Source organism: Cibotium barometz, chromosome 41, assembly GCF_041138505.1.
Source record: "Cibotium barometz isolate CiBa-2024 chromosome 41, ASM4113850v1, whole genome shotgun sequence".
NCBI classification, from domain to species: domain Eukaryota; kingdom Viridiplantae; phylum Streptophyta; class Polypodiopsida; order Cyatheales; family Cibotiaceae; genus Cibotium; species Cibotium barometz.
The window spans coordinates 49,394,689-49,405,330 of record NC_141086.1 but is presented as its reverse complement, the minus strand read 5'-3'; the positions used below and the strand labels follow the sequence as shown (position 1 = coordinate 49,405,330).

The following is a 10,642-nucleotide window of genomic DNA, read 5'->3' as shown; positions in this document are numbered from 1 at the left end:
TCAATGGAAGCTTTAAAGGAAAGCTTCAATACACACTTACAAGGAAAAAGACACTCTTTTCCTTAATATGAGTGAAAATTGAGCTACCATTTCCAAGAGCCCTTAGAGGCAACACCATTGAAGTGATTAAACCCTTGGAAACTAGCATAAACAAAGATTAATTCGTGATTATACCCACTCTTTTACCTAAGCTTACACACACATTAATCATTCAAAACTTGACCAAAATCAATGAAAAGACAATGGAAAGGTGAACAAGGAAGGAGGCAATAACCTTTTGTTGCAATAGATTGAGAAATACAATCACGAATCGCACGTAGGAAGCTCTTTCTACTCTCCTGAATAGAGCTCTTGGAAAACACACGCTTGAAGTTAATCAAGATTAGAGTCAAAATGCCCTATTCACATTCTTTTAATCATTTGGGCGCCCCCACTTAGTTCATATTGGGCCCAAAATCCCACATTTTACTCTAGGGTCGGCTTTATCATTTCCATCAAGGCTTTTAATTTACAAGGCTTTTTTAATCATACATTACGGGATTTTACAATGTGGGCTCAATGTGGGTTCCTGGAATTAAAATATTACATTGTGGGCTTTGGGAAAATTTAAAAAATATATGTCACCGAATTTGAATGCCGCTTTCCCGCATTCCAATCCCTTCGTCTTCCACATCTTTCATGTCTTTATTTAACTCGTCCCATCTTCATCCTTAGCTTTGTAAGTAGCCGTAACTGCGCCTTTAGTTGTAGCCATAGCCGTTGCCCCACAACACTCCCCTCCACCTATTTCAATGTCCGTCCCTGGACATTGGTCAAGGGATCTTGGCGTTGCTGTTTCCTTGCACATCTTCTGATTGAAAGGTTGGTGCCTGTTAATTTTTGAGAAGAAAAGAAGACAAAAACTGGTGCTTAATACCTGATTGAACCGAGGGGAAAAAACCCTGAGGGAAAAAAGCACCCTGGCTTGAAGCTCTTATTGCTTATGTACATGTGGACATCCTTGGTTAGCCTTCATTGTTCGATTTGTCAATCTCTTTCTTTTGTGGGAAGTCCTTGGTACCTGTACCGATTACCTTACCGTACCTTTTTTTTTGTTGAATCGGAGGCATTACCTGTATATTAGTGATGCTCATCAAGCGTTTCTACTATATTTATCCGCTGTAATCCTCTTAAGTAGCACTGATAGTCTTGCTCCCTTCTAGCGTCCTCGAGTGTATCTCGCAGTAGATTTTTCAATTCCATGGCCTGGTAAGCTACCAGCCTTGCTGCTAAATCTGACACTAAGGGACCAAAAATGTGACTTTGGTATTCAAAAATACCTGTGTAAAATGCATCTTCGAACGTTTGCATGTGATGAGATGCCAAAAATTGCAGCCTCACGAATAATCCCATGATTATTCGTGGTGGAGGTGCGAGCTGTAGGTCCCAGGACAGCCCCTGCTTGCCTTCCAGGAACCGGGTCCAGGGTGCCTGAATTTCAATTGTTGTGTGAAAATCCTCAATGCATATCATAAGCATTTTAGCAATTTTGACCAGCAATATACATGCAAGGTCAGGCACCCCAGAAAACTGTTGTATGGCCTGCTCAAATGTGTTGAGCATATATTTCTCTGTAGGTTCGTGGCCTGACTCCGGTCCTGGAAGCAATGGGTAATTTAGCCATGTAGGTCTTTGGGCTGTCCTCCTATCCAATTCCTCCCAACTTCGACGACGTGCACTGGGCAAAAAGTTGGATCAATTCATAATTCCCTTGGTGCCCTCGCATAAGTTGTTCGGCTGTTTGGATACTTCCGAATCCAGTTGAGCCGCCAAGTCGGCTGATGTTTCATATTCTATTCAGATTGCCATTGTTCTAATGATACTGGTTGGAAACCCCCAACTTCTTCTACTGGACATTCTGGAGTTAATCTTTCTTTTGTCTTGAGGACTTCAAATTTCAACAGCGAATATGGGAGTTGCGGCCTGTGGTATGCTTTAGTAGCATCACCTTGCTTGAAAAAACTGAGATTAGCGGTATGAAGTATGCGCTTTTCCCAATCAATGCACTCCTTTATTATTGGATCAAGATTTTGCTCAAGCAAATTGTATAACTCTGTTTCTGCTTGTGTGAGCTCATCAAGATCATCGTGTGTTATTGGCTCTGTGGAGGACGGTCCTGCTTCTTCTATAGTAGTTTCTTCGATATTTAGAAAATCCTCCTGTTCTCTGGGGACCTTCTGTGTACTTTCTTTCTATCTATAGTCCTTGTCAAGGACTCTTTTATTCACTTCCTCCAGCTGCTTCTTCAAATCTTTGTTTTGCTTTTTGAGCTCATCCTCCTTACTCACGAACAAAGCCATCAGCATATCCACTTGAATTTCTTTGGCTTTTAGCTGTCCTTTCATAGTAAGGATTTCGTGTTTTTGGGCTTCATCGGATGTTGTTGTTGCTGGAACCGCCAAGACGGGATCCATGAGCAAACTGTTTAATGTCTCCTCAGCCGCTATTCTTCTTTCATTAGCAGTCTCTGCAAGACCGTCTTCATTATATTACTTTGTGCTTCAGCCTTTTCTCTTGCTGCTTCCGCCGCTATGGCTCGCTTCTATGTTTCTTCTAACCTCTCACTAAACTCTTTGCTGTGCAAGCATTCAGCTTCGAAGAGGCTTTCTTTGATGGCCACCTTTTTGTGGAGATCTTCATTTTCTAGTCGTTGCTTCTCCATTATCTGCTCCATCTCCTTTATTGTATTAACAAGATCTTCGTTTATTGTTTCATTTGTCTTTGAGATCTTGTTAACACTGCACAGATGTTTCCATATTTTATTTAGATGGAAAGCAGTATTTTTATCCCCTTCATCTTCATCTTTCTCTGATGTGTCTGCTTCTTGCTCGTCGGCTCTAAGCTGAGGAGCTTTGCTACTCTCAGGCTTCTCTTGTAGTCCTTTAATCCGCCGATTTGTTTCTTTTTGCTCAGAACATGGCTCATCCACTGATTTTTCTTTAAGTGCTTGTGCTAAGCCACTTTTTGGAAGGAGGATAATTGGTTCTTCTTCAAGATTGATTGTAGGCACATATTCTGATCTTGTTTTCCTCCGCAAAGTGACCACTAGTGGTGGTGGCATCTCCAGTTCTTCATTTCTGATCGGAGAATCTCTTGTTAGGCTGATGGTGACCTCTTGGCCATCCAATCCTTCCACCACCAGGTATCTTTGCTCAGGCTGAATTTGCTCATCAGTTGGCTGTACCTCTTCAGCTATTTGTTGTGCTTGATCGGGTGGTATCAGCATTGAGTCCTGTGCTTTGATCTCTTGCCCCCCTTCTTCTGGTTGCTGGACAGCTTCATCTTCAATTTGCTTATCCTCTTATTGCTTGTCCGCTTCTTTCTTTTCTAATTCTTTTTGTAGCTCTTCTGTTGTGTTTAAAGGAATTTGCTGTGTGGCGGAGAAATTTCTCGTCTTGCACCGCTTCCTGTTGTGGTTCACCCACTGCTTCAAAAACTTCGTTGTCGTGTTCAGGAGCTGCTTCATTTGGCTTTTCAATGTTCATGGCAGCAGTTGAGGTCATGCCCTCACTCGTTTGATGAGACGGACTATTTAGCCACTTTTCAATCTGGCTGCTTCGTAATGGGCTCATTTGACCCATAGTGTCTTCTTGGCATGAAGGGGCTTCTTCAGTTCGTCTGTGCTTTAGCTTGCTTTCTTCTTCTTGTTTTAGATATTCATTGAGTGCTTCTAGCTCACCAACAAACCTGGCCGAGCTCTTTTCCGAAGGCGCTTCCCTTATTATTGTTTCCACCTCCTCTTCCTGCTGCCTAAGTGGGTCGTGACGGCGCTTCGTTCGACGCCACCAGCTTTTCTTTTCCTTTTTGAGTCTGGCGAATGGCTTCATATAGCTTGGCTTACTGCTCGGACTTAGATTGTTGTTCCTGAGGTAATGGGCGCTTTCTCCTTGATTGCTCACGTGGCGGAACTACCATGCTGACTAGTTTGGCTTTGATTGGCCCCAATTCTGTTGATATCTTATCTTGAGACAATGGTTTTGGAAGCTCCTCAACCATTCCCAACACATGGTAAGCAATTCTAGTTAGCATCAATCCTGTGGCAAGGTAAGGGTGCTGCATAATGCCCTTGCTTTATTTGTAGCTTATAATGTCCTGGAGGATACTCCTACTAAAATTACCTTTTGTTCCCTTATCCTCCCTCACAGCCTTTGTAAAAAATGTCGCAACTCTTTTGTTTGGCTGCGTGTACCTCTGGGGCTTTCCCATGGCAAAGTGCTGACTGTAAAGTCTCAAAGAGAGTCCGACCTCCTTTATCTTTAGATCCTTGAAGGTTTTGTGCTTCCCTGGTTCAGTTTTGAAGGTCTTTTTCCTGTCTTTTTCAGAGAGATGATGAGGCATTTTTTCAGTAGTTTGCGGATCTGGTAAGTTCAATGCTTCTGCCACAATCTCTTCTGTGATTTTGACCACTAGAACTTCTCCTTCTTTGGAGGTGATTTGTGTAGTGCCATCTTCATCAATGGTTGTCATGAGTTCATAGCTCCTTTGCACATCGATCCCCCATGGAGGCAGGCTGAAGTAGCCATCTAGGCCTACTTTTTTGAAAATCTTTTTACACTCCTCCTACTCATGTAGTCTGAAGAAGTTGTCCGGAGGTAGCACTACTCCCACTTTCCTTGACACTTTGTCGTAGAAAATCCCTTTGAAAATGCAGGCATTCGCATTCTCCAAGTCCTCTTGTTCAATGTACGAGGTGTCCATGACCTGTACATCCTTGAGCACATATGGCTCCATGTCTTCAATTGCTTGAGGTCTTCTTGGTACCTTGCGCCTTCTTTCGAATGGTTCGTCTGTCCTGATGCTACCTGTTCCAGATCAATCATGGTGTTCATAAGTTATTTTAGGGCTTAGACTCCTAGCCCACCATGACATCTTGCCGCTTTTTGAGGTGTTAGTGATTAGTAGGTTAGTTGTTAGTATGTGCACCTCACAACACACAAAAATGTGATTGAAGCTTCTTTTTGAGGGCTTTGTGCATGTGTGTGTCTTGGTGTCCCTAAAGTCCTAACTTGACCATCTTTTAGCATTTTTTGACACCAATTGGTCCACCTTGTAGCAAAGCTTTCTCTCTTAGCTACAGCTTCATCTTGTTGTATCTAGACTTTGTTAGGCTCTTGGCGAGGTGTGATTTGTGTTGAAAATCCACTCTTTTTGTGATTTCTGAGACCAAAACGTTTTTTTCTTAACTCTGAAAATCATCTTTTTGACCTTTGGAGTAGTTTCAGCCCTCCGAATTTAGCTCTGAGAATTCCGATGGAATCCTCTCACTACTAGCATTGGGTAAGAGCCACCTATGCCCAAACTGAAACTTTAATTTGGCTGTTAGGCCAAATCTGGTAAAATTTCTGACTTTCAGAGTTTCTGCTTGATTACCAGTGAGGGACGGAATGAGCGCACAGTCGGGTTGCCTCAAGACTCGTGCACGCTCACCCAAGGGGTCACTCACTTCAAACTAAACTAAGGGGGCACCACCTTGTCTTATGGGAAACAAGGAAACCACTTTTGCATGGAATCTCACACGTATGGAGGAATCCTCACAATGCGCATGCATTATATAACAACACGCTCTCTCAAGTCTTCACTAAGTCTTGCATAGTGGTGGGTACTATGTCAAACCAAATGCTTCTTTTGTAATCTTAATAACAACAACAACATGCTTCAAGCAAATCACAATCAGTAGCTCAAGCAAAGGCACAAAAACTTTCTCTATTCTCAATGACATCCAATCACACAAAGCACAATCTCACAAGCACATAACTATCACATCACACAAGAATGAAAGATCACACGTGAAAGCTCAAGATCATCGCCTCTCTCAACAAGCGTAAAGCTTGGAGGGCTACGAGCACATGCGATTGATGCTTCACTCACACCTCACTCAACACAAGGCACAATGCCTTATTCACAATCACGATAGCATGCATATTACTATCCCAAACACCACGATCTTCACACCAAATTCATAACATCATCACATAACCTCACAAGGAAAGAAAGAATGTGCCTTCCTACAACAATTCATCCAAAATTAAGAAACATACCCTAGCTTGAAGTCGATTACACCAATTATGCAAAGCAAGAAGCAAGGTTGTTATCACCACCACCAAATTGATGTAGAATTCACAATTACAAGGCTTAAGAGAGAAGCCTTCTATAATAAGAATTATTATTACAAGAGAATAATAACCCAATTGATCCCCAATGATAGTGGATTATGCTAATCCCTTCCTAATACTCAATCAAACTACTTCCCTCTTGTGTAGCCTATAGTGCAAGTAATTGCCCAAAGCGCTCTCTAGAATGGAGACTCCCTTCCCTAGCTCTAGAGTGTTCTCAAGGATTGTAGAGAGACTCCTTGAGTTCTCTAGTGCTCTACAAGGCTCCCAAGAGTGGCAAGAGTGTCTTACAAGAGTGTCTTACAATGCCCCATAGTGCTAGAATGAGGCTCTATTTATAGGTGGAGAGAGTGATTAGAAGGCTTTAATTCATCTTAAGGTCTAAGCTCTCTTTACTTTTAATTACAACAAGAGGGGAGTGAGAGAGCTAATTACATTGCTAAGCTCAATTTGAGCAAATCCTATCTAGGGAGTGAAGGGGTCCTCCAGCAACAGCAAATCAAATTGAGCCATTTGGCCCTTACCCATCTTCCATTGGCCAATTTGGCTCCCACCAGTAGGCTTCTTTTTAATTATATATTTGATTTATTGAAAAATAAAAGGGGGGGATAGAATGTTAATAATAGAGAAATGAGGAAAAGAAATGGGAAACTAACTCTCTGTTGAGTTTTGGAGAAGGAGAGGAATAAAGCATATTCTTGTGTGTGTGTGTGTATTTTTTGGTTTTGATTTATTTGTGTAGAAAAGGAAATTGAGTCGTGCATTCATAGAGTGATTCCTTCAAAGATTCCATTTATTGAAATTGTATGCCAAATAATATGTAGAGTGAAACTAATATTTCATCCAAAAGCATAGGCTTAAATAATTAGATAAATAGGAATCTCTTAGAGAAATAGAAAGAAGCCAACCGTGACCTCTTACAAGGTGTAAGAGGTGTAAGCTTTATGTAAGAGCTTTGGCATTTCCTCTTACAATTGTAAGAGCTTGTCTTTTCATTTTTCCTAGGTTCATAAAATTCAACCAATGAGCATTTAGCATGTGGGGGAGGCTCTTCACAAAAGTTTAGGTAATTTTGCAAACTTCCAAAAAAATCAACCCATTCACTTTGGCCCAAGGTTGGCCACTTGTGGGAGGTGAGAGGAGAGAGAGAATGCCAAAAACTAGAGAGAGGAGAGAGAATGAAGTAGGCACCTATTTTTGTGGAGGAGAGTGGTTTTGCTGATGTTATCATGCCTTTAATGCTTGTTTTGACTCACTTTCCACATCACATTCACTTGGCCACTTCACTTCACAGCTTATCTTACCATAAGGTCACTTTGACTTGCCTTTTTCCTATGGCTAAGAGGTCCTTCATATGCCTTGAAATTCAGCCCTTGCACTCCTATTGGTTCACATGGTAGCCTCCAATAGGCACCTTCCACTTCATGTGAGTTATGTATGCCCATACATGCCTTTCATGACATAACATGCCACCTACGCAAGGGTACTTTCCCACACTTTCCCAAATAGAATTTTTCGATGTGACAAGCTCCAAGATCCCCTAACTAAGCCATGTTTCCACCATGCCTTGGCTAGCTCTGTGTGAGGGGGTGTTCCCACGCTGCCAAACCTATGCATTATTGAACACATATTTACATATATACAAGAAGTTTCTCTAAGTGAAGGCTCATTTATGGGAGTGTGATTTTCCCACATCATTTGCCCAACCAAAGAACGCTAGAGGTATTCATGCCTCGCTCCAAATCTTCTTCGTCGATGAATTTTCCCTGTAACCTGCTTGTGCACTCATCCTCTCTACCAATGGGAAGATGGTCCATCGGTGTGCCTGGGTTACAAAGAAAAGTGTCTATGCATGGCCGTGTAATTGGCCCTATACTCATGCTTAAAATGCAGGGAACATGCTGTGCAAGAATTGGGTCTTGGGCAATCAATCCCAAGGGCTCGTCGAGGCTCGTTGTTGCCAGGTCCACCTGTTCATCAAAGATTTGTGAGAAATATGGCTTAAGTCGCCACTCATTTACCCTTGTCTTATGCAATTGTCCAGAGATATCCACTAGTTGGTAGCTTCCATTGCCAAACTTCTCCATTACCTTGTATGGCCCTTGCCAATGAGGTGCAAACTTATCTCCCTTATTGTAATCAAAGCGGTTATCATAGCGCAGCACCAGAGATCCCTCCTTAATGTCCTTCACTGCCAGCTTCTCGTTGAATTTAATTCTTCTCTTGTCAGCCTTCTTGGCATAATATTCCATTGCATCCTCTCTACTCAAGGATAGCTTTTCCAAATATAAAATTTGTTCCTTCAGCTTCTCCTTGACATTCTCATCTCCTCGCATTAGAACCCTCAAGCTAGACAGCTCAACCTCAATGGGCAATAGCGCTTCTTGGCCATACACTAGATGAAAACACTAGATGAAAAGGAGTAAAACCTAAAGATGCCTTGAATGAAGTACGGTATGCCCAAAGTGCTGCATCAAGGTGCTTATCCTAGGTTTGTGATTTATCCCCAATGTGCTTTGATATGATCTTACAAATCATCCCATTCACTTTCTCTACCAATCCATTACATTGCGGATAGTAAGGGGTGGAGTGCCTGTGCTTAATTCCCAATCTAACCATTAGCTCTTTTACTAAGTCCCCTCTAAACCTAGGGCCTCTATCAGAAATGATCTCCAGTGGTGTACCAAACCTGCAGGCAGATATTTTCAAACACAAATTTAGCCATATCTTTGGCTGTGATCCTACTTGTTGGTGCAGCTTCCGCCCATCTAGTCATGTAGCCGATGCCCACTATGATGTACTCCTTTCCTACAGCTGTTCTTGGTAAGGGCCCAATTGCATCGATGCCCCATTTCTCAAATGGGCCGAAAGAAGTAATAGGCTGTTGAGGACCATAGATGAGTCTCCTAGGTCCTGTTCGCTGACATGCATCACATGTTTTGCACCAAAATTTCGCATCTCGCTGAAGAGATGGCCATACAAATCCTGCCTGCAAAACCTTTCTAGAAGTAATTTCCTGTGCAAAGTGCCCGCCGCAAACATCATCATGACATGAGTAGAGTATACGATGAATATCTCCACTGGGAGGGACCTTCCTAAGTACCTGATCCTTCCCTAGACAAAAAAGGTCATCCTTGATGAGACGATACCTGACCGCCTTTCTTGCCAACCATCTTCTTTCTCCTTTTGTGAGATGTGGAGGTGGCTCACCTGTTTCCAAGAAACTGATCACATCTTGCAAAGACTCTTTACCTTGAAGCTTAGGCTCTTGTAACTTGACAGCACCAATTGTAGCTTCTTTTAAACACTCGCTTGCTAGCACATCTGCATCTTGATTCTTTGCTCTGCCTACATAATGGATTTGCACATGTGTAATCCTTCTAAGTAGGCTCTTCACTTCCCTAAGCCTTGAAGCAAGCTTATCACTTTTACATGACCAAATGCCCTGCACTTGCTTTACAATTAACATGGACTCAGAGAGAGTTTCATCTGATGCGTCATAGAATTCCATGTCGTCATTCTCAGCATCAGGCTCCTTGTTTTCTGTTGACCCTTTAGCCATTTCTTTCTTCTCCTGAACGTCCTCTATTGAAGAGATCTCCATCTTGATGGGCATGACCGAAGCACTCAAATTCTCACCACTAGTACTTGTGTACCAGATCCTTGAAGTATCTGCGCTCCAAGTCCTTCTAAAATGATCTCCTCATCATAGCTCCCGCTAGTGATATCAAACTCATCAGCAAGTTCAATGACTTGAACCATCCTCACAGACATGATGTCATAACCATCTTCGTCACAATGCTTGACAGCATGTACATTAGCACACATATCCAAGGTAGCAAGAATATCTCGCCACCCAAATGGTTCCAACTCATGTTCTGGGAAGGGTTCAGCGATATAGTCTGAAGAGCTTGAAGTTTCAGCTCCATCACTATTCTCATTGATTCCACATAGCCATAATGGCTTGCCTTGAACTAGCCATGACGGAATCGAATCGTACCATGTCTTTGACCGGTGTATACGACATCCTTATAGGAATGATCTCTTAGGTCAATTCGAGTGGTGGCACTTGGCTGTCGTAGATAGATGTAATTATAGCCCCAATCCTGAATCATCTTCGATTGGTGCATGAATGGGCGACCTAGGATAATCTCGTAGTTGGGCTTCCTTCCGAAGTCCACAACCGCGAAGGTGTGCTCATACTCTATTCTGCATGAAGACACAACTACTTGCTCTAGTAAGCCGATTGGAGACTCAATGAATCCATCAGCCAACTGAAGCCGCATCCTTGTCTTTCTTAGGGCTGGTTTACCCCAAGACTCCCATATCTGCTTGGTGGCTATCCCCACGCCTGTCCCACTATCCAAGATTGCCAAACTCTTGACATCATTGAATTCCATTGGCAAAGTAGTATTACCATCCTCACCCTCGCAGTAGTTACCTACCTTGTTGATGGGAACTGGTTCATACTTTACTCTTTTGGTCTGATC

At 42.5% G+C, this 10,642-nt stretch overlaps 1 protein-coding gene across 1 annotated transcript; it reads right to left on the bottom strand.

Moving 5' to 3' along the window:
- Positions 1 to 4,599: 4,599 nt before the first annotated feature.
- Positions 4,600 to 9,768, bottom strand: LOC147615057 (uncharacterized). Its single transcript, XM_086780035.1, has 5 exons — positions 8,837 to 9,768; positions 8,684 to 8,745; positions 8,243 to 8,547; positions 8,029 to 8,122; positions 4,600 to 4,841 (listed from the first exon to the last, which is right to left on the bottom strand). Exons 1-5 carry the CDS (start codon positions 9,766 to 9,768, stop codon positions 4,600 to 4,602), a joined length of 1,635 nt encoding a protein of 544 aa, XP_086636161.1.
- Positions 9,769 to 10,642: the final 874 nt, after the last annotated feature.